Genomic DNA, 23,854 nt, shown 5'->3' on the forward strand with positions numbered 1-23,854 from the left:
AAAGCTTTCTACTTTGATGTCAATAGCTTAGATAGCAGCGGTTGTTACAATGAAACATCATCATAATAATTAATAATAGAGTAAGTAGTGGAGTTGTTGTTCGAAACAGGGTTAATTTAACATTTTGCCCTTGTAGTACGCCCTCCAGTGCACTACGGGGCGTAAGGCGCCCTTGTAAGCCATTAATCTTCTCCTGCTGCAGTGTCGGCGAAGAAGAAGGTTGAGCAGTAGAAGCACATTTTGTACAAGTTGGTTGCCCAAAACCGATTTTAAAAACCAAATATTATTAAGAAGAGATGCAGCGGCAGAGCGAGGACGAAGGTCGGTCGAGAAAGTCGCCAGTCGCGCACTAGCGTTAGCAACAAGCTAACTACCGCCAAACTAGCGCGGGCATCGCGACATTTTTGGGGTCAATTAGGAGACTAAACAGTCGTACTTTAATTACAATAATAACAATGAATCGAATTGGTTATCTGATGCTACTAACAAAATGTGGACTTGATGCGGGAAAGTCGTTTTAGTTATGTTTTGGCTTATGTGAGATTCTATTTAGGTACAATTTTTACTGAACTTGTATGTGCTATAAATTTGAGATGTATCATTATTTATGAACAGTTTTTCATTTTCCTATATTTAAGTGAATTGTCTATGTTCAAATAATACTAGATAGTACTAAATATGCTTTTTAAGAATAAAACCTCAGTCTCGTTTTTGAAGGAAGGCCAAGTATGCTGCTGTATTTGAATGTTGGCAAAAGTCTTCTCGAACTTTTGACACCAAGCAGCACCGCAAAAAAAGTCCTGCTGACGAACATTCAAATGCAACATCATCGTAGGCCTGAATGTTCATCAAAAAGTTCCTAAAAAGTGTATTTAATAGTATTGTAAGCCGCTGTAACATTATGCCGTTTCAACATTAACACTTTGCTTAAAAAGTGACTTAAATGATCCAATTCAACAGTACGTGCTCTACACACAATGTCCATGGACGTACAAACGGCACGTACAAGTTCAATAAAAATTGTACCTAAATGAAAGTTTAAAAACAAACTTTGTTTTGTTGTCAAAAACCCAATGTTGAGGGAAAATAGACTTGCGTGTCAAGAAAAAAAAGTCCATCTTACGAGTTGAAAGCTTTATTTTTTTATCTCTTGAGAACAATTGCTATATTTTATGCAGATATGTTTTTCAAAATTAAATAATTTGGAGAAAAATAATTTTGTGAGATGGAAGTTATTTTGTTTTTCTTTTCATCTTAATTTTGGGAAAAATACCCATATACAGTCCCCTCCAAAATTGTTATTCCTTTGTTTTTGTTGTATTCTGAAGACATTTGGGTTTCAGATCAAAAGATGAATATGAGACAAAAGTTCAGAATTGCAGCTTTTATTTCACGGTCTTTACATCGAGATGACAGAGCACCTTTCGTTTGAAGCCACCCACTTGTCGATTGAGCAAAAGTATTGGAACATTTGACTGATGGGTGTTTCTAGTTGCTCAGGTGTTGCCTTTTAGATTGATTGCTGAAACATTAGACGCTGGTTGTTTTTGGCTTTGGGTTTCACCTGTGAAAACTGCATTTGCTGTTAAGCAAACATGAAGACCACAGAGCTGTCTATGGGAGAAAAGCTAACCATTTTGACGCTGAGAGAAGAGGGAAAATGGAGCAGAGCTATTGCACAAACATTGGGCGTAGCCAATACAACAATTTGGAATGTCCTGAAAAAGAGAGGAACTACTGGTGCACTGAGCAACAGACATCCAACCGGTCGGCCAAGGGTACCCACAGCAGAAACATTGTGAGAGCTGTGAAGAAACGCCCAAGGACATGACTGCCGACCTCCACAGGGCAGGCGTGAAGGTATCGGACGGTAGACGGTTGGAAGAAGACTTTGAGAGAAGAAATATAAAGGCCATACCACAAGATGCAAAGCACTCATCAGAAAAAAAAGAATCGGAAGGCCAGATCGGATTTCGCAAACAAGCGCGGAGATGAGCCACTTGGACTGATGAGACCAAGATGAACCTCCAACAAAGTGATGGAAAGGCCAAAGTATGGAGAAAGAAAGGATCTGCTGATGCTCCAAAACACACAAGCTCATCTGTGAAGCTTGGTGGAGGTCACGTCATGGCTGCTTCTGGAACGGGCTCGCTCGTCTTTATTGCTGATGGGAGCAGCAGAAGGAATTCTGAAGTCTACAAAACCGTTTCGTCTGGCAGTTTACAGAAGAAATGCAGCCGAACTAATCGGGAGAAGCTTCATCGTGTAACAAGACAATGACCCAAAACACACTCCCAACACAACAAAGGACTTCATCAGGGGGGAAAACGTGGAAGGTCTTAGACTGGCCAAGTCAATCACCGGACCATAACCCAATTGAGCATGCGTTGTACCTCCTGAGAGGAGAAACAAACAAGAACCGAAAGAGGCTGCGGTAAAGGCCCGGAAAAGCCTTTCAAATGAAGAATGCAACAGTCTGGTCGAGTCAACGGGTCGCGGACTTGATGCGGTTGTTGCCAGCAAATACGAAATGTTAGTCACTGAGTTGTTTAACACATCTAGATATAAATACCATGAAATACAAGCTGGAATATTCATCTTTTGATCTGAAACCCAAATGTCTTCAGTACACAACAAAAACAAAGGAATTGACCTTGCCGTTCATGTCTTTTTTTTTTTAACGGTGCGTTAAAAGTTCGTTTTACTAGAAATAAAAGTTGTCTTTTTTTAAGGGGTAAAAATGTCCTCACCTCACGAGAATTAAAGTCATACTTTGTACAACACTTTGACAATCACTGCTCTAAAGTGTTACGTATTTATTCGTCGAAAAATGTGACGCGGAACTGCTTCGGTGTTGCAGTTTTGCCGTCGGACGTCCGGAAAGTGATCGTGGGTGAAGACGAGCCGGGCCGCATCAAAGAAGAAGAGGAGGAGGAGGAGGCGGACCGAGGCGAGAGCGTCGACGCTCGGGACGAGCGCCGCGGCAGGCGAGCGCGTCGACGTTCGCGACCGGGACGACGTAGAGCGGCGCTCACGACTGCCGTCTGCTTACGGCGCAGCGCGAGCCAAGGATGCGTCCACCACCTGCTCCCAGTGCGGAAAGAGCTTCTATTCCAAGTCCAACCTGAATCTGCACAAGAAGATCCACACGGGCGAGAAGCCCTTCAGCTGCTCGCTGTGCGGCAAGAGATTCTCGCGCAAAGAGAACATGAGCCGCCACGTGAGCACGCACAGCGGCCTGAAGCCGTTCCGTTGCGCCGCGTGCGGCTCGGCCTTCACGCAGCACGACAGCCTGGTGCGCCACGCCGCCACGCACCGGCGAGCCAAGTCCTTCGTGTGCGCCGTGTGCGCCAAGGCCTTCCACGACCGCTACCACCTGAGCCGCCACATGGAGGTGCACAGCGCAGTGAAACCCTTCGGCTGCCCGCTGTGCGTCAGAACCTTCCGGCGGCGCTCGGCCGTGGACGCGCACCTGCGCACGCACACGGGGGAAAAACCCTTCCGCTGCTCCAGCTGCGACGCCGCCTTCACGCGCCACCAGGCTCTGCTGCAGCACGCCAAGAAGCACTCGGGCATCAAGCCCTTCGCCTGCCCGGCCTGCTGGCGCCGCTTCACGCTGCGCCACACGCTGGAGCAGCACGTTAGGACGCACACGCGTGACAAATCCTTCCGCTGCGCCCTGTGCGCCAAGAGCTTCTCGCGCAAGGGCGGCCTGACCACGCACATGGTCACCCACACGGGCGCGAAGCCCTTCCGCTGCATCGTTTGCCACGCCACCTTCTCCTGGAGCTCTCAGCTCAAAAGACACAAGTGCGCCGTTGCCGGCGCGTGCCAGGACGCTTAACGCGTGGCGCGTGCAAACACTGGGACTGCGTAGGGAATCGCGCCCATGTACTCGAGTCAGTTGGCCATTTTGTAGTGGCTTCACATTGAATAGCGCCCTAATGTATTCCATAATTGTGTATGACCATGAACAACAATGGTCATGAGAAAATAATGATCGTAATCTCTTCATGCATCGCACCAAACCAGAAAAAGGATTTCTATCGTTTGATTTTGGGCAGGGGCCATATTTGTAAGGTGTGGGGCCAACATGTCTTTAAAGAGCTGCAAAGTCAATTCAAAGATTTGTTTGGAAACGCCTTCAGCATGTTTGCAGATAATTGTGCAAAACGTGCAAAGGGCAGTATGACGCAAGCATAGCGGCGCGTCACTGTGCGACGTGGCCACGCTGATGATCTATCTGCAAGTTGCAAGACAACGCACGTGAAAAATGGGGCTCGTGTGGCCGCGGAGGAATAAGAGGAAAGTGGACCGTCATGTACCCAAGCAGAGGAGGGTTTTGTCTCGAGGCTTCTTCATTTTACTTTGAACAAATTGACGTTTCCAAACAATGGCTTATGTCAGCTGGTCTAAGCTCTTGCATAAATACACAGCCATGAACCTAATGTATTGTCACAAAATGTTAAAGTACGTGCTGCTTCAGATGTACAAAGGCTGTTAATGGTTTATTCCAAAAAGAAAAAGCAAAAAAGCACAATGTGAAATGAAGAACTAAAAACTGATTATATAGAAAAAGGAAACCTAGTCGTCGTATGGTGTTAAGTGAAAGGTCTTATTTTCTCTTTTGTATTCCAAATTGTTCTTTAACCAAGCAAAAAATAGAGTGGACCCAAATAATTGATAGAATTTCTCGGGTACTAAAATATTCATTATATTGTTGTCTTTTGATTGTTTCCTAAAATCTTTGCTTTGGGTCCCTGTGCGATGAAGCTCCAAACAATTGCTCCTCAAATGAAGAAATGATTAGCAAAACTGATCCAAGTCCGATTCTCAATTCTCATACCACAGCGGAAGCTTCAAAACTCCACCGTGACACCGTAAAACTGGTCCGGCACGACACGGTCCATTCTGCTTGGCCTAAAAACTGAAAACCCAAATCTTTTGAGCAAAAAAGGTGTTGTGGTTGATTGTGGCCTTCCTCGTAGCTCAATTTTAGGTCCACTTTAATTTGTACATGCTGCCACTTTTGGGAGTCATCATGAGACGCTATAAATAAACGCTATAATATAAATGAAGTATTAATTGATAACTAACATCATCCTCACTATTCAACTTATTAGGGAGGAGGGAATGATGAATGATTTTGAACGTTCACTCCTTCCCTGCTCCCCAATCACGACGACGGAATTTGTGGGAGCCATCCGGGTCCACTTGGCAAAAATCCCGATGAGTAATTGATTCCAACACAACCAGGAAGTGACGAGCACACGACATTTACTTTCTCCTCCAATCCTGGTGAAATGAAATATGATGTCAAAAACATTCTTCACCAGATGGTGGATTGAAGTGGTTTTTGTTCTTGTCCGCGCCGTCAGAAGTTGGGCTTGTGCTTCTTCACCTCCACCATGAGGTGATGCAGGTTGATGAGGTCGGATCGGGCCGGCAGGCTGCGGAACGTCGGCTGGCCGAGGATCTTGTGGAAGCCGTGGTAGTACTGGATCAATTGGGTGAGGGCGCCCTGGAACGGAGGCGGGACAAGGGTGTGAAACCAGGGGGGTGCTTTTGAGGCCATGAATTCGGCGTGTTCAGCGGATGAGCGGTACGGCGAGAGCGCTCGCCACCCTCACCTGGATGATTCCGGTCCCGTTCTTGAAGTTGGTGAAGGACCTCATGACGTCCTGGCTCATGGCCTCCACAGACTGCTTCCACGTGCCCGAGAAGCCTCGAACCAGCTGGCAGATACGAGCTGAATAGACGCACGCACACGCATCAGGGAGGTGGCAAAAGTACAACAAAACAAACAATGTTCCGTCATATTTTCCTCAAAATTGGCAGTACTGTACAGTGATCCCGCGCTTATCGCGGAGGTCACGATCCAGATCTATCCTAACCACCTGTTATGGATTCTAACTTGCGGCGGTAGGCTATATTCCATTTGCTAACGATGTTGACCAGAAACGTGCAATTGAGTAACTCTACTGTATTGTACAAGAAAAAAACTGCGACGGACGACGACTGCATTTCTCAAATTCGGCCAGAGTTTAGTCAACTTTTGGGACACGGGTGTAAGTAGGTAAGTCAAGTATTTGACCTTCGTCGTTCTTCAGCCGCTCCAGCTGCCCTCTTTCCATCAGCGCCTCGGCCTCCTTCACGAAGGAGATCATTCCCCCGAAGGGCGGCGACAGGAGCTCCTCAATAAACTCCTACAGGTCGGTCGTGCGACAGAGAGCATTTCAGCATAAACGCGCACAGGTGGTGGTGGCCTTCAGCAATGCCGAAGCACTCGCCTGCGTCCTGGCCAGCAGAAGCTGCTGGAAGCCTTCCACCTCCTTGCTGTCATCCGCTGCCCTCTCCTGGACAAAGCCGGCATCAACTTCCTGTTGTGCCGTGCGCGCGGGGGTGCGCTTACCATGAGCACTCCGAGCATCATGTCGTAGTTGTTGATGAGGAAGACGAGCTGCTCTCTTCTGGAGGGGAACTCCGCCGCCATCTTCAGCACAAAGTTCTCCACCTCCACCTGGAAGGTCACGAGTCCCCACGGTCACGGCCCACTGCGGTCGCACCCTCGCCGCCGGGTGCGCGGGTGCGTTACCTGCAGCTGAGCCAGCAGAGCGTTGGTCCTCTCGTTGGGGAAGGTCTGGTTGATGCTGACGATGGCCGACGAGAACTCCGCGTAACGGCGTGTGATCTGGAACACGCGTGCACGCACGCACAACACGGAAACGGTGGTGGGCAAAGTATGGCCCATAGGCCACACACACGTGGTCTGGTCCGTTCTTGAATGCGGACCACTGAGCATTTACATTGCGGGCAACATCATAGTTGTGGTTTTAGCGTTCGAACTGAAAATCCTAAACGTAGAATCACTTCATCATATTATGATGTGTAACTACATTTCTAACAACAACTTGAATTGTAAATCAGAAGTGACAACAAATATACATTTGTGTGTGTTTGTTGAACCTAAACACTTAACATCTAAAGAAAGCCGCGAAAAATATATATTTGATTTTCTGACAAACAGAAAAGAACAAACCCATTTAGCTACGGAAACAAAGCAGACGCCATTTGTTTTTGGTGGGCCACAAAAAAATTGGTTAATGAAATTGTATTTTGTATATCAGATTTTTTTTCATCCGTATTAAAGAATTGGCTAATTGATTGATTGAAAGATACAACTTAAAAATAGTAGTAAAATAGCATTTATGGAATATTTGTCTGACAAATGGCAATTAGCTTAATTATAAACAACGAGATCAAAGAGGGGGATTAATTAATATTGTATTGTAAAACGACCTATCATGCCCGTTTGAAGTCAAATTTTTCACCTGACCAACAATATGTCTGTTATAAAACGCCAACTTGAGCGTAGAATGTCGTGCGTGCGTGCGCGCCATACGTAGTGCGGCCTCGTGTCCAGCACTCCCAGCTTCTGCGGGTCCGTGTTCCTGATGCTGTGGATGTTCATCTCCAGGATGAGCTCCAAGCGCGGCCACAGCATCTCCAGCACAGCCTCCCAGTACCTGACACGCACGCGCACACGAGCGGCAGCTTTCAGGGCCCGGCCGACATACGAGAACGAACCGACAAACGCGCCCGCACTCACTTGTCCAGAGCCGGAATGTTCCTCTTAGCGGCGATGGCTCGGAAGCGCAGGATGATGTGGATGCACAGGAAGACCGCGATGCCGTCGTAGCAGTCCGACACGTACGCGGACATGCTCTTCTGCACGCACAATCCAACACGAGGTCACCGTAATGAAGGACGTTCGTTCTTGTGAGCGGCAAAAGCCTTCTCCAATCACCCCTCACGGAGGCGCAACAACTATTTTGAGCTTCGATTCAGCATTCCGAGTTAAAAGTTGTCCAAATGCTCCGATTTCGTCTCTCTCGTGGCCAGCGCTGGCCGTCGGAGGAAATGCGTCGAACGTTGACTTCTTGATGAGCGAGAGATCGGCAAAAAGAAATCGGGAGTGAAATCTTGAGTTTAGATTCCTTATTAAGAGCCAACCTTCAATTTGGTAAATTCCTGGTTTATTCCCATAAATTCTTATTCATTCCCGTAGAACGCTTCCAATTTTGAAAATTCCCGGACTTTTGCTTCCCTACGAGGCATTCACTGAAACTAAACTTGCTGTGAAGGAAATGTGGGGAAAAAAACTATTTTTTGGGGGGGGGGGGGGGGGGGTCCCGAATCATTGCAGGCCTATCTCAAGATTGTCATGTTGGGGTAAATGACTGAAATCGATTGTGAGTTGTCGACGCAAGCTTTTTTTTTGTGTGTCTGAACTGTAAGCCATTCTACTCGCCGAGTGAGTTTGCATCTTTCACACTCGCCGGCGTCGACATTCCTCCCCATCCGAACACGAATGCTTCCGATTGGAATTGCTTTAGAAGCACAAACCAAATGAAAATGCGCCATAAACGCCTCGATCGGAATAAACGGGCCAAATCGGATGGAATTTCATTCAGTTTCACAGGGGTGGCTTACCTTCGCCAAACCGCTCAGAAGTACAGTGGGGACGGAAAGTATTCAGACCCCCTTCAATGTTTCACTCTTTATTATATTGCAACCATTTGCTAAAATCATTGAAGTTAATTTGTTTTCCTCATTAATGTACACACAGCACCGTATATTGACAGCAAAAAACCGAAATGTTGAAATTTTTGCAGATTTATTAAAAAAGAAAAACCAGAGCCTTGGCTCAGTATTTAGTAGACGCAGCCTTTTGAGCTAATCCAGCCATGAGTCTTTTGGGAATGATGCGACATGTTTTTCACACCTGGATTTGGGGATCCTCCGCCATTCCTCCTTGCAGATCCTCTCCAGCTCTGTCAGGTTGGATGGTGAACGTTGGTGGGCGGCCATTTTCAGGTCTCTGCAGAGAGGCTCCGTTGGGTTGAAGTCAGGGCTCTGGCTGGGCCATTCAAGAACAGTCACGGAGTTGTTCTGAAGCCACTCCTTGGTTATTTTAGCCGTGTGCTTCGGGTCATTGTCTTGTTGGAAGGTCAACCTTCGGCCTCGTCTGAGGTCCTGAGCGCTGTGGAGAAGGTTTTCGTCCAGGATATCCCCGTACTTGGCCGCATTCATCTTTCCTTCGATTGCAACCGTTCGTGCTGTCCCCGCAGCTGAAAAACACCCCCACGGCAGGATGCTGCCACCGCCGTGCTTCACTGTTGGGACTGTATTGGACGGGTGATGAGCAGTGCCTGGTTTTCTCCACACATACCGCTTAGAATTAAGGCCGGAAAGTTCTATCTTGGTCTCATCAAACCAGGTAATCTTATTTCTCACCATCTTGGAGTTCTTCAGGTGTTTGTTTTTTTAGCAAACTCATGTGTCTTCCGTCAGGCCACTCTGCCATAAAGCCCCGACTGGTGGAGGGATCCAGTGATGGTTGACTTTCTAGAACTTTCCCCCCCCCCCTATCTCCCGACTGCATCTCTGGAGCTCAGCCACAGTGATATTTGGGTTCTTCTTTATGGCTTTCTCAACAAGGCTCTTCTCCGCAGATTGCTCAGTTCGGCCGGACGGCCAGCTCTAGGAAGGGTTCTGGTCGTCCCAAACGGCTTCCATTTCAGGATTATGGAGGCCACTGTGCTCTTAGGAACCTGAAGTGCAGCAGAATGTTTTTTGTAACCTTGGCCAGTTCTGTGCCTTGCCACAATTCTGTCTCTGAGCTCTTCAGGCAGTTCCTTTGACCTCATGATTCTCATTTGCTCTGACATGCACTGTGAGCTGTAAGGTTTTAGATAGACAGGGGTGTGGCTTTCCTAATCAAGTCCAATCAGTAAAATCAAACACAGCTGGACTCCAATGAAGGTGTAGAACCATCTCAAGGATGATCAGAAGAAATGGACGGCACCCGAGTTCAATATGAGTGTCGCAGCAAAGGGTCTGAATACTTATGGCTGTGTGATATTTCAGTTGATCTTTTTTAAAAAAAAAATCAACAAAAATGTCATCAATTCTCTTTTTTTCTGTCAATATGGGTTGCTGTGTGTACATTAATGAGGGAAAAAAATGAACTTAAATGGCCGCAATATAACAAAGAGTGAGAAATTTAAGGGTGTCTGAATACTTTCCGTACCCACAGTACATTTTCGTTATGTAACCGTGAATCGGAATGTTGTCGGGCTGCGCATGCTCCGTCTTGATGTAAATGTGCTGTGACAAACTGTTGCTTGAATAAAAGCAACTGTTGTGCTAAACAGACAACTGACAACTCAACAGTTGACCAGAGATTTTCAGATTGATGAAAAAGTCCAAAATAGATCTAAATCTGTGGAACGAGGGGATGTCCACTTCAAGATTTGACTTGTAAGCTAGGGTGTCCCTCAAGGGTCAATTCTGGGTCCAGTGCTTGTCACGCTTTATATTAACAACATAGTGCCTCCAGAGAGTAATTGTTATTATCATCTTTATGCTACTAAGACTATTTTATATTGCATAGTTGACACTGTTCCAAAGGCAGTAGAAAACTGAAATTGTTGAAGCCGTTTCTGTTCCATCTGTTCTGGACCATGCTGATGTAGTCTACAGACCTGTGTGTTACTACCCTCAGATCTTGAGATTCCGTTTACCATTCAGCACTCGGGTTCATCTGTGGGGCTAGCTTCACTAGTCATCACTGCCCTCTCTCTCTCTCTCTCTCTCTCTCTCCATTAGACGTGGAATACACTGGCTATTATGTATCTTTTCAAGCTCTTGTTGGGAAACATCACAACCATGTTCGATTGGCATGGCAAGCCCGTTGAAATGAGTCGCTTCTTTTAAAAACTCCTTGAGCTTGTTCCAATCTTGGTTCAACTGCTTTTAGTGTTAGTGCTCCCATGTCCTGGAATTCCCTCCAAAGATCAATGAAATGGTCTTCCCTCCCCTCCCTTAACCATTTATAAATCTTTGCTCCTTGTATTTTTAAATTCGTCTTGTAATTGTTTCAGGTATTTTATCTTGCTTTTCTCGTGTTTGAAGGTTTGCTCGTCATCGGAGTCAATGGGGTCGACCTCAGCGGCCCGCGAGTTTAAATCAAGGCGATTGATTGATTTGAGATCAAGTGGCGACCGCCCACCTATCATTTACAAACATTCACAATCGGTCTATGACAACACGGGACCAGGTCACGTAGCGCACCAGGAACATGCCGAGCGTCTTTCCCATGATACTGTTGAAAAGGTCCAGTGCGGAGTTCCCCGCCACCATGAAGAAGTCGCACAGGAACAGGAACTCCCTGCAGCCGTTGTCCAGCAGGGCGTAGTGTTGGCTGCGGAACAGCGTCTCGTACGGGTACTGTGGGAGCACAAGGTTAGCTTAGCGTGCGCCAAACGCCCCCGCCTCCTTTCTTAACGCTTTCCTTCAACCTTACATACTGTTCGCTTTGCTTGCGCACGTCGTGCCAACTGGATGTTCTTGGCAAGATTATCCTCAGAACTCAATGACTGACAGCAGTTGTCAAAGTACAGTTCCTCATATTGACAGCCTATTTAAAGGGTTTTGACTGATTCTTTTCAGACCCACAGAATATCGTGCTCTCCCACAATATAAGCACCAAACTACCAAAATCAAGAAACAAATGATTTGTTCCGGGCACGTCCCACCGGACGTTGGTTGACGTGGAACAAAGTCAGTGAACAAAAAGAACGTGGAGCACCTGTATCAAATCATTTTTGAATATTTTCATTTTTGTGTATTTTGGGTCAGCAAAAGCCGTCCTATTTACCAGCGAAGGCTATATTTTTATTGCTGTCCAATTTGAGCGTGGACAGTATGTGACGGCTTTAAGAAGAGGAAGCGACGGGTCTTCTCACCCTGCTGTCACCTCTCTGTGCCGTGTGAGGAACCAGAATGGGACCCTCCAGCTCCGGGGGGCTCAGTATGGCGCCCCTCTGGCCCAGAGTGAAGATGGTGTTCCTGCTCTTCAGAGACGGCTTGGAGAAGAAACCTGTGGCGAGGAGTCCAGGGCTGCGTTGGGAACCACTCACTCGTTCACTAAAAAGTCCACAAGCTCAAAAACCCGATAGCGAGTGGGGAATGAGTGAAGAATTCCGAACGCAGTCGCTGAAAATGTGTGGCGCGTTATGAAGCGTAAAATACGACAACGGAGACCCCGGACTGTTGAACAGTCAAGCAAGAATGGGAAAGAATTGTCAGTTCCCAAACGTTGATTGAATGTCGTTCAAAGAAAAGGTGGCGCAACACAGTGGGAAACACGAGCCTGTCTGTCCCAGCTTTTTGGGAACGTGTTGCTGCCATCAAATTCCAAGTTCATGATTATTTGCTCAAAACAATCAGGTTGATCAGTGTGAACATGAATTATCTTGTCATTGTAGTGTATTCAAATAAATATAGGTTGAACACGATTTGCAAATCATTGTATTCTGTTTTGATTTATGTTTAACACAACGTCCCAACTTCGTTGGAATTGGGCTTGTACATCCCAAGACACATGACAAGGTTAAAAATAAAATAGCTTTCGGATCGGTACGCGACGGCGACGTGGAGTAAATGTCTGCTCCACCCTTTGAACTTAGGAACTATTTCGAATGAATGCACGATGATTCCGGGAGATGCATGGCTGAGTCACACTTTTTTTTTTTTTTTTTACAAAAAACAAGTGGACGTACAAAAAAAAAAAACGGGGAACATTTTGGATGAAAAAACAAAAACCGAATCCTAAAAAACGAAGGGCATAAGAAAACCGAGCTTTGACTGTCTCGTGATGAAGCAGGAGCGAATGAATGACTGGAAAATGACTGGCCACTGAGGAGACGTTCTTTTTTTAGCTTTAGTTTTTCGTCAACTCTATCATCCACTGTAGTGGCAGTTCACTTGTCATGCTGCACCTGAGATAATGAAGCAGTTTTTCTTTTTGCAGCCACACCCGCTTACAAAAACACTTCAGACATTTCCTCTCCTCTTTTATGCACTTAATTAGCCATTCAAGTCTCTCTCTCACACACACACACACTCTCGAGGCGTTTCCTTCTCTTTAATTAAAAAGCTATGATTAAACACGCAAGCACACACAGGCGATACCTTTCTTGGCGGTGTCTTCGACCCCCATTAGATCGTCCTTGTCAGCGACTTCCTCGTACTACACACACACACACAAACACAGCCTCGTTAGTTCCCGGTGTGATGAAGACTATGATCCACACGGGTGTTTCCTCAATCTTTGTCCTATAATGATCAGTTTTAACTTAATAGGTCTGAAAATTACTATTTACTACATACAGTGGGTAGGGGAAGTATTCAGACCCCCTTAAATTTTTCACTCTTTATTATATTGCAGCCATTTGCTAAAATCGTTTCAGTTCATTTGTTTTCCTCATGAATGTACACGCAGCACAGGCAGTTCCTTTGCCCTCATGATTCTCATTTGCTCTGACAGGCGCTGTGAGCTGTAGGGTCTTACGTAGACAGGGGTGTGGCTTTCCTCATCAAGTCCAATCAGTATCATCAAACACAGCTGGACTCCAATGAAGGTGTGGAACCATCTCAAGCTCAAGGATGATCAGAAGAAATGGACGGCACCCGAGTTCAATATGAGCGTCGCAGCAAAGGCTCTGAATACTTACGGCTGTGTGATATCTCAGTTTTTCTTTTTGAATACATTTGCAAAAATGTCAACACTTTTCTGTCAATATGGGGTGCTGTGTGTACATTAATAAGGGAAAAAAATAACTTCAATGATTTTAGCAAATGGCTGCAATATAACAAAGAGTGAAACGCTTAAGGGGGTCTGAATACTTTCCGTACCCACTGTATATACAGCGGCTGAAATAAGTATTTAACACATCACAATTTCCAAAGGTGCTATTCACATGACATGTTTACCAGATGTTGGGAATAACCCAAGTAATAAATACATTCAAAGAAAGTAGAACAAATAAGATCAGAAATTGTGTATAATAATGTGAAATGACACGGGGGAAAAGTATTGAACACATGAAGAAAGGGAGGTGCAAAAAGGCACGGAAAGCCAAAACAATCCCTCAAATCTCTCAAGACTCAAACAGCAATCCAACCCCTTGTTGGTGCAAATGAATATCAGCTGGTTCAGTCCTGATGGCTGGCCTCCAAAAAGGTCTCATTGCCAAGGTGCGAGTCAAGATACATCTCATGATGGGCAAGCTAACCAATTGTTGCAAAACATAACGTTTTGGCATTACGTTACAGGCGCATATCGAAGCTTCTGAACGTTGCGGTGACGTGACGTTCCTGTATGCACGCTCACCACGCAAGACCCCGTCGCTGAAAAAAAAAAAAAGCACGTCCAACCTCATTTCAAGTTTGCTGAACAACATTTGGACGAGCTAGGTGAATACTGGCAGAATATCGTCTGGTCGGACGAGAGCAAAATGTAACTGTTTGGATGCCATAATGCACATCGCGTTAGGAGGGGGAATGGCACTGCACATCGCCCGAAAAACACCATTCCAACAGTCAAGTTCGGGGCTGGGAACATGATGGTGTGGGACGACTGGCTCACAGTTCTGGGGGCCGGGGTTCAAATCCCAGGCCCGCCTGTGTGGAGTTTGCATGTTCTCCCCCGTCCCTGGGTGGGTTTTCTCCGGGCACTCCGCTTTCCTCCCACATCCCTAAAAACACGCATGCTAGGTTGATTGAGGACTCTAAATTGGCCATAGGTGTGAATGTGAGTGCGGATGGTTGTTTGTTTTTATGTGCCCTGCGATTGGCTGGCGACCGATTCAGGGTGTACCCCGCCTCCCGCCCGAAGAGAGCTGGGATAGGCTCCGTAGATTTCAAGCTCCTTTTTTCAATCTAATTTCAAAAGCAATTATAATGGGCATCAATTATACACAGAGTTTTGCTATTCGCAGTTGGCGCGTTCTCAATCCCCAACTATTCTACTATAAAGTGGTTTACTCTAATTTGAGGGCGTTTTTGACCAGATTTTCTTTTGGCGACATCACACCAAAATAAATAAATAAGTTCTCCAGAAGCCATCATCCGATTTTGAAAATTCTTGCTGCTTTGGTTGTTCCAACCAGACTCCGACCGTTTTTGCCAAATGTAGTGATTCGGTAGTTGGGAACGATGAATGATTGCAAGTGAGGATTCCCTCATCACTACAAAGGGACTTTCATGAAATGGACCATATAGTTGATGTGTCATCTTAAAGCAATCTTGTCCCGTCGCTCCTTACTACAACCTTTGGGAAAGCTGCTGCCAGAGGGAATACCCATAACACTGCCCTCGTGATTCCACATGTACAAAACATATCCATCTTTGCTGCGACGCTGACGCGGTTCTCCCAGACAGTTCTCGCGCGACACGGCCAACGACGAGGACAACTGTGCATCAGCGGGTCGGATGTTCTTGACCTCGGCGCTGATCCGGGCTTTCGTTGGTCAAATGTCTCCTTTCTTACTTGCTCGCTTGGCATTCGCCGCCATTGTTGTGAACTTGTTTACATCACACGGGCTGCTTCGTCTCCGCTTTTTGAGTTCTTCCTGTTGCCATAAACTCAACTACAGCATTTCAGGATCTTCGTGTGGACACACACATTTCTTGAAATGCTTCTGTGTTTTTAAACAGGTACCAGGCTCCTTTTCCATGTGGACCTGCCCTGAGAAAGAAACCGAAAATGTAGATGCGCAACAATGAATCGAACACGCAAACTCCACACAGGCGAGGCCGGATTTCAACCCGCAATTTCAGAGCTGCGAGGCAGACGTGCTAACCGGTCGCCCGCCGTGCCGCCTAAACAACAACAATCGGTTATTCAAAATTCATCAGAAATAAATGATTGTGCAAGTCATTTGAATGCGGAATGAAAAAAAAAACATTGATTCATCGATGGACTAATTAATACAATAAGCGATTCTAAAAATATTGTAAGTGACAGCTACAGTTGCCAGCATGGTAAGTGTAAAGGGTGTGTGTGCCAGTTTAAAAGTGGGTATCGCTATCAACGTTTGGGAATTCCATTTCCATGAGGCCTTAAGAGAAGACGCATCTGGAACATTCCGGACACAACCTATCACGTGTTGACCTGAACTTTATGCCTATTTGTGCCTTTTTTTAACTTTTGGAAACTTTTCAACACAAAGTCAATTAAAGGCAATTAGCCACGTTGTGTCATTAAAGGGTGTGTCAGGCTTGCTGGCAGACATGTTGGCGTATGGCGTGCGCAATTGCTTGCGCGTTTGCGTGCTCACCTGCACTTTGAGCAGTCGGCCGCTGTACGACTTGAAGTAGCTGAAGTAGATCTTACTCATAGTGTCCACGTAGTCGTCTCGCACCTCCTTGGCCACCGTCCTCTCATTGGCCAGCAGGAACTGGTAGAAGAATCTACACACACGCACGCGTGCTCACGTGGCCGTCGTGTGTGTGTGTGTGTGTGTGTGTGTGTGTGCGCGCGCACCTGTACTTGAGCAGAGTGTTCTGTGGGATCTGGTAGTTGGTCATTGGCTTCCTGAACGAGTAGATCTTCTGAAGGATGAACTCTCGAATCTTCGACACCGCCTGGAATTGGTCAAAAGACAAAAGTAGCGGGACAGCCACAGAAGCCAAGAAAATGACGAGTCATCTGTTTTCCAACCGTTGCATTCAAAGTGCTTTGTGCAGTCAATCTGTGTCCTCTGCTCAAGATTTTTGTTCTGCACATTTACAGATGTTGAATCATTTTAATGGCATATTCAGTTGTTTTTTTTTTTTAGGATGACTTTTTACTATCTGTCCAGGGACTCCAGATGGAAAATAGAAAAATGGATGAAAGGTGAAATGTCTTCGACAAACAAGACCGGTCCAGTCGCCTTGATTCAACCTCCACACAATAACGACAAACAACACGTTGACCGAGGTCTGGCCTTGCAGGAGACGCGTCACGCATTTCTTTCCCATGGATGTATGCCGCGCACCCTAAACTGCTGGGACAATGATGAATGCGTTTCGTTACCGTGACGACCGACCAATTACAAATATAGAGTTTATTACTGATTACGCCGATAGCCTTCAGCTCACCTTGACCTTGAGGCGGTCCACGATGTCCTGGATGTCAGCGCAGGCCAGCGTCTCTCGGAAGCTGAGCTCCTTGGCCAGGTTGATCTTGTTGTTGAGCTCGTGCAGCTGCTCCAGGAAGTCCTGCTCCGTCACCGCACTGTCCAGGATGGTGCTGGCCAAGTGGGGAGAGCCCAGGGTTATACACGAGGGGGCCCCAAAACCCCAAAATGCACTTTAACCTTTACAGGTGAGCTCAAAGTGACCTTGTCCAACTGTTTCACTACTTTTTCTTGGGAAGGAACTGAACGGGAAAAACTCCCAACAGGTGTTAAATCCATAAATGAAGTCCAGTTGTACGCCTTTCTGTGAGATACGAGCCGTCGACCGACCGAGTTTTTGCTTTGACTCGCGAGCCCAAACTTGAGAAACGCGTGCTGCGTGGCGGCAAGGGGCTCCACTCACTTGACAACAAGCAGCGCTTTGGCTGATATGAGGAAATCTTCTTCAAATGGAGACTTTTCACTTGAAAAGTAACTCTAAAACTAAGCGAATGGCGTTGCGTATTTGTTTGAAAACGCCACAAGCACACGGGCTAGCAATTCACATCCCACAACAATGAAATACAATAAGGCCAGCAGGGTGTTTAAAACGGTAAACAAGAGATCGCCGAAGAAGTTACGGAGATTCGTCTAAAGAAGACCCGAGCGTTTGGTGTGGAGGAATTACTCAGAGCAGATCGATTGTCAAGCTAAACGTTCGAAAAGAAGAACTGAATGTCATGTGTGTTTGTACACACATGTACACAAGTGTTGAGTGCAACTTTTGTTTGTGTTAAAAGACATGTTTTTGGACCGCTGAGGGGACACAGCCTCCGCGCACGGCAGAAGCAGAGAGGGCGGAGAGAGAAAGAAAGAGAGAAAATGTAAAGGTACAGGCACGCAAATGAAACGAGTTTGTGTTTGCAAGTGGGAGACTTCTGGCTTGATTTCACTTCATAAAAGCAATCTTCTCTCCTATGCTGTTTCTATGGCTGTATTTTACAATATACTGACACTTGTCATTGAAAACAAACAATGGTGGCATCTTTTGGGGGACTGGAACGAATTCATTACATTTCCATTCATTTTAATGGGAATTATGTTTTGAGATAAGAGCATGGTCACAGAACAAATTTGTGATATCTCAAGGTACCACTGAATATTACTATCACGATTATTAGATTCTTTTGAGATTTCACTGGATATGTTTATGTGCCTTTTCATTTATTTTGTATTGTTTGTTTGTTGTTTGTGTTCCGTGATGACCAGGAGATTTTAAATTTCAGGCTTTCCTGGTTAAACAATTTCAACAAACAAACAAACAAACAAACAAAATGACGTGTTTTTATTGTTTTGATAGTGTGTTTAAAGGCCTTAAAAACATTTTAAGTGCTGTAACTGCTATGAAAAAAAAAAACCCATACAGCACCTAGAGTGTATTTAAATAGGATTTTCTAAATCACGGATTTCACTTCTTTCTGGAAGATCGAGGGGCGATTACTGTATTAAAAGCCCTACAGTACACGTTCATCCTGAAATTGTAACCCGAAGCACAACACGCCCGCGTCGAGCAGGGGAAGTAGCAAAGGCCGCCGAGCGGGCCGGCTCACGAGATCATGGCGCCGGGCACCAACAGCTCGTCCACCAGCTGGCCGAGGCGGCCGCGCACCGCCTGCCGGTTCTTCAGGCGGACGTTCATGCCGAGCGACTGGCGCTGCAGCGTGTGGATCTCGCTGCTGATGGACGACAGGTCGCTCTGGAAGCCGCTCAGCATCTCCTCCATCCGCTGGAAGGATCAGAGGTGAGGCCGAACTCGACGGCGCCCGCGCAACACCGCTCAAATGGCGCCTACCTCCAAAATGGCGTCGCAGGCGCTGATCTGCTGGTGCAGCAGAGCGATGTTCTGGCTCTCTTTGATGTCTGACCACGCGCGCGCACTCAGGAAAAATGCAAACTTCCCAGTGCCTGAGAGGAGCCCAGAAAGCAGGAAAAAAAAAAAAAAGGCCAGCCCAAAGACACACAAGCTTATTGGAGGATCTTTTTACCTGAAACTTGTCAGCCAATCGAAGAAGGGCTTCCCCTCTAGTAGTAGCACACGAATGTTTGCATCATTGACTTTGAATGAATATTGTGCACATTTCAGCAGCATTCAACTGGAGGCAGTTCGCCTGATTCCCCCCCCCCCCCCCCCAAATTCGAAGAATTATCCATCCATCCATTTTCTGAGCCGCTTCACCTCACTGGGGTCGCGGGCGTGCTGGAGCCTATCCCAGCTAACATCGGGCAGGAGGCGGGGCACACCCTGAGCTGGTCGCCAGCCAATCGCAGGGCACATACAAACGAACAACCATTCGCACTCACATTCACACCTACGGGCAATTTAGAGCTGTCAATGAACCTGCGTGCTGCATGTTTTTGGGATGTGGAAGGAAACCGGGGTGCCCGGACAAAAGCCACGCAGGCACGGGGAGAACATGCAAACTCCACACGGGCGGGGCCACGGATTGAACGCCGGCCCTCAGAACTGTGAGGCAGACGCCCACCGTGCCGCCCATTTCAAGAATTAATTTGGGCTAATTGCAAGTTCTTAATATGTATCGCTGTATTGCTCTGCTTTTGCCATCAACCTGTTCTTCAGGTTTACTCAACTTAAAAGAAAAATGAATGTGATGACTATAATGTACATAGCTTTTAGTCCAATATTTGTATTTTGTTGTTCGTATGTGTGTTACAATGCGGATTTGATGTTGCACTTCTGTCTTTGTTTTATGTTGTTTTTAGGACCACATCGGTGATAAGAAATGAACGTTGGCACTGGCAAGATTTCCCAACATTTGGGCGTGTTTTCGTCTCGCTTTGACTGCTCGATATCGGCCGTCCGCAGCAGCTTCCAGAAATGTCACACACAGCTGAGCGACACACCTGCTGACAGTGGCACGATAATTATGTCTGCACACTATTGTTTGTTACCAACACCCTGATAAAGGGTTTTTTTTTTTATGTTTGAGCGCTTTAAAAAAAAAAAAAAAAAAAGGCTTTTTAGTACATTTCTTTTATCCTAACTAAACGCATGAGTCTGGAATTCTTTCCAACCTCTTTTTTGGTCAAGGGGATATGCTGAGAAATGCATTCATTCGTTCTCTTCCACTTTTCCGAGGTCAGCAGAGAAGCCCAGACTTCCCCCTCCCCAGCCACTTCATCCAGCTCTTCCGGGGGGGATCCTGAGGCCTTCCCAGGCCAGCCGGGAGACGTAGTCTCTCCAGCGTGTCCTGGGTGGTCCCCTGGGCCTCCTCCCAGTGGGACGTGCCCGGAACACCTCACCAGGGAGGCGTCCGAACCAGACTCTGAGCCCCTCCCGGATGACCAAACCTTTCACCTGATTTTTAAGGTAGAGCCCAGACACCCTGCAGAGGAAACTCATTTCAGCCTCTCACGACCCACAGCTCGTGACCGTAGTAGATGAGGGTAGGAACATAGATCGACCGGTAAATGGGGAGCTTCGCCTTTCGGCTCCGCTCCTTGTTCACCACGACAGACCGATGATACAGAGTCCGCAGGAGCTCATTCCTAACCACTCTTTCCTGACAGAGTACCCTGGTCTCAGATTTGGAGGTGCTGATTCTCAACCCAACCGCTTCACCCTCGGCTGTGAATCGCTGCAGCGAGAGTTGGAGGCTGTAGTTTGATGAAGTCATCAGAACTACATCATCTGCGAAAAGCAGATATGTAATACTGAGGTCACCAAACCGGACTTGCTCTACGCCTTGGCTGCGCCGAGAAATTTTGTCCATGAGTGTAATGAACAGAATTGGTGACAAAGAGCAGCCTTGGCGGAGTCCAATCCTCACTGGAAACAAATCAGACTTATTGCAGACAATGCGGACCAAACTCTGAGACCGGTTGTACAGTGACTGAACAAATTAGGGGGTCCGGTATCCCATAGTCCCAGAGCTCCCTCCACAGGACTCTCCGAGGGACACGGTCAAACGCCGTCTCCGAGTCCACAAAACACATGTAGACTGGTTGGGCGAAACTCCCATGCACCCTCAAGGATCCTGCTGAGGGTGTAGAGCTGATCCACTGTTCCACGGCCAGGATGAAAACCACATTGCTCATCCTGAATCTGAGACGCAACTTCCAGATGAACCCTCCTCTCCAGCACTCCGAATATACCTTACCATGGAGGCTGAGGAGTGTGATTCCCCCTGTTGTTGGAACAGTCCGGTCTGCCAATCCAGAGGTACTGTCCCCAATGTCCACGTGATGTTGCAGAGGCGTGGCCACCAGGACAACCCCACAACATCTAGAGCCTTTAGGAACTCCGGGCAGAGCTCATCCACCTCCGGGGCCTCGCTACCGAGTAGCTTTTCAACCACCTCGGTGACTTCAACCACCTTACGGCCACAGCTCCTGTAGGTCGCTTCAACAACGGATGCGCGGAACATGGTCCACTCTGACTCAATGTTCCCCGGCTTCCCCGGAACGTCGGCGAAGTTCTGCCGGAGGTGGGAGTTGAAACCCCTTCTGACAGGGGACTCTGCCAGATGTTCCCAGCAGACCCTCACAATACGTTTGGGTCTGCTAGGTCGGACCGCCATCTTCCCCTACCATCGGAGCCAACACACCACCAGGTGGTGATCAGTTCACAGTTCTGGCCCTCTCTTCACTCGAGTGTCCAAGACATGCGGCCACAAGTCCGATGACACGACCGCAAAGCATTACGACTGACTGCCGTTTTAGGGATATTTTGTCACGTTGCTAATTCTAGTGCGGGAATGATTGATTGCGAATCATTCGCGTTTGAAGGGCTCATTCCACAACGACGGCAGGCACTTGTCACATTGCTACTTCAAGTTAAACATACGGAAGGAAGTATTTTGTCAGTGACAGGGTCGTGCCATTTTGGAAGACCCTTAGCAGTGTTGTTGTTAACTCTCCCTCATTGGAAATTTTTGGAAGCCACATAGCGCAATAGTCCTTTGATCAAATGCACGGGGGCGTGGGGGGGCGGGGTAAAACCGGACAAGGGCCCGCCTCAATCCACATCAATAACAACGTGTGTGTGTTTGTTTAAATGTACTTTGTTGAAATGTCTGCAGTGTTTGTCGCCTGGCTAAACAAACAAAAACAAACAGGATACAGTCCTTGATGGACGCATGCTCGATCCGCTCAAGCTCCGCCTCCACCTGTTTGGAATACTGGCGAAGGTCCACACCCTGCGAAAAACCAGGTCACCGCCACGGACATACGAGGGACATGTTCCCGTCGTGAAGAAGGAGCAAATGAAAAAGCTCACCGTCTGCAGCGCCTCCTTGACGAGCTCGTCCTCCAAGTTGGCCTGGATGTGAACTGCGGGAGAAGACGCAAAGTCAACAAGTCGGCTTTACGCATGCAAGCACACACGGCCGTTAATCCGCAAGTCTTCAGCCCGCAGGGGCCGGTTACGGTTTCAAGGCACTTTTAAACGATGTTAGTAGCACTATTATATGAACATAATAATATTATTCAAGCAAATTCCTCCACGTCGGTGCATGAGTTCATTGTGGACCGATCGCCTCGTAGCTTAGCTAAATTTAATTCGTGCTCATTATTTGGTCAAAACTACAAGACTACACAATGGTTGACATTTTACCAACAACCACGAGCAAAGCAAACTACATCAGCACAACATTCTCTTTCTTTTCTTCTTTCGCGGCGACTTCAAGTCAAGCGCCGTTTGGGGTTGGCCACTTCATTAGGGACAGTGAGGAGGAGGTGGGCGTGACTGCGCATGTTATTTTCCATATTTAAAAGAGGGTTTTGTGCTTTGTCAGTGGAAGAGGCAAGCAAACATACGACTGAGTCAATGATTCATGACTTTTGGGGATAGCAACAGCCTCTAAGGAATACACTAAACTGCGGCAGAATGTCAGTACACAGCCAGAAAAGCCGCATTTTCCAACATCTTCTCGCACAGATGTCCACAGCGCCAAATAACAATTGATACTTTCCGTTCTTCTTCTAGTCGGTGAACCCCTTCCCCGATTAGCTGACGAGCTCCAGTGAAAAATAACCACCATTACGCTCGTGAGAGCTGAAATTCCAGTGTTCTCTCTGGCCCCTGAAAATTGAAAAACCTTACAAAAACTGGACTGAAATGGCACAAAGGCGACACTATTTGTGAGAAGAGCAGCATGTATTTTAAATGAGTCATCAATTCTTTTTTTCATGAATTTGTTTGTTATGGAGGATTTTAGAGGCCTTTGAAGTGCTCATTCCATGTTTTTTGTAAGAAAAATGGCAACAACCACTTGTCACGTCGCTATTTCAAAAAAATATATATATTTTTTTAAATCACCAGTTTCTTTTCCTTTTACATTTACTGATGTACCTACGGAGCACGTTCAAAGGGAAAAAGTCCATCCAGCCATCCATTTTCTACCGCTTATCCGAGGTCGGGTCGCGGGGCCAGTAGCTTTAGCAGGGACGCCCAGATGTCCCTCTCGCCAGCCACTTCATCCGGCTCTTCCGGGGGGATCCCGAGGCGTTCCCGGGCCAGCCGAAAGACGTAGTCTCTCCAGCGTGTCCCGGGTCGTCTCCGGGGTCTCCTCCCGGTGGGACGTGCCCGGAACACCTCACCGGGGAGGCATCCGAATCAGATGCCCCAGGCACCTCATCTGGCTCCTCTCGATGTGGAGGAGCAGCGGCTCTACTCTGAGCTCCTCCCGGATGACCGAACTTCTCGCCCTATCTCTAAGGGAGAGCCCGGACACCCTGCGGAGGAAACTCATTTCGGCCGCTTGTATCCGGGATCTTGTTCTTTCGGCCACGACCCACAGCTCGTGACCATAGGCGAGGGTAGGAAC

At 47.1% G+C, this 23,854-nt stretch overlaps 2 protein-coding genes and 1 long non-coding RNA gene across 6 annotated transcripts in view; 2 read left to right on the forward strand and 1 right to left on the reverse strand.

Moving 5' to 3' along the window:
- LOC133471073 (gastrula zinc finger protein XlCGF71.1-like) lies at positions 1–4,851 on the forward strand. The gene is made up of 2 exons (XM_061760255.1): positions 1–321; positions 2,861–4,851. The coding sequence occupies exon 2, from the start codon at positions 3,209–3,211 to the stop codon at positions 3,842–3,844; it is 636 nt and encodes a 211-aa protein (XP_061616239.1). The 5' UTR covers positions 1–321; positions 2,861–3,208; the 3' UTR covers positions 3,845–4,851.
- vps52 (VPS52 subunit of GARP complex) overlaps positions 4,496–23,854 on the reverse strand; it is a 23,930-nt gene continuing 4,571 nt past the window's right edge. Inside the window, exons 3-20 of one of the 4 annotated variants that reach the window (XM_061760251.1) lie at positions 22,306–22,358; positions 22,150–22,225; positions 18,862–18,929; positions 18,620–18,795; positions 16,993–17,143; positions 16,394–16,494; positions 16,188–16,320; positions 13,039–13,096; positions 11,811–11,944; positions 11,137–11,292; positions 7,610–7,728; positions 7,403–7,526; positions 6,596–6,691; positions 6,413–6,520; positions 6,291–6,356; positions 6,095–6,206; positions 5,631–5,749; positions 4,496–5,521 (exon numbers count right to left, since the gene is read on the reverse strand). In XM_061760251.1, coding sequence (XP_061616235.1) covers positions 5,375–5,521; positions 5,631–5,749; positions 6,095–6,206; positions 6,291–6,356; positions 6,413–6,520; positions 6,596–6,691; positions 7,403–7,526; positions 7,610–7,728; positions 11,137–11,292; positions 11,811–11,944; positions 13,039–13,096; positions 16,188–16,320; positions 16,394–16,494; positions 16,993–17,143; positions 18,620–18,795; positions 18,862–18,929; positions 22,150–22,225; positions 22,306–22,358 — 1,997 coding nt within the window. In that variant the 3' untranslated portion in view covers positions 4,496–5,374. Of the gene's footprint in view, positions 5,522–5,630; positions 5,750–6,094; positions 6,207–6,290; positions 6,357–6,412; positions 6,521–6,595; positions 6,692–7,402; positions 7,527–7,609; positions 7,729–11,136; positions 11,293–11,810; positions 12,008–13,038; positions 13,097–16,187; positions 16,321–16,393; positions 16,495–16,992; positions 17,144–18,619; positions 18,796–18,861; positions 19,092–22,149; positions 22,226–22,305; positions 22,359–23,854 lie in introns of all 4 variants that reach the window. The other 3 variants (XM_061760250.1, XM_061760252.1, XM_061760253.1) reach the window with 3 other exon arrangements.
- LOC133471075 (uncharacterized) lies at positions 17,115–20,198 on the forward strand. Its single transcript, XR_009786115.1, has 3 exons — positions 17,115–17,218; positions 17,810–17,899; positions 19,791–20,198. It is a non-coding gene; the product is annotated as an uncharacterized LOC133471075 (long non-coding RNA).

Source organism: Phyllopteryx taeniolatus, chromosome 21, assembly GCF_024500385.1.
Source record: "Phyllopteryx taeniolatus isolate TA_2022b chromosome 21, UOR_Ptae_1.2, whole genome shotgun sequence".
Lineage (NCBI taxonomy): Eukaryota > Metazoa > Chordata > Actinopteri > Syngnathiformes > Syngnathidae > Phyllopteryx > Phyllopteryx taeniolatus.

Coding starts and splice junctions, on each gene's coding strand:
- LOC133471073 (XM_061760255.1), top strand. CDS start 3,209: ATGAGCCGCCACGTGAGCACGCACAGCGGCCTGAAGCCGTTCCGTTGC.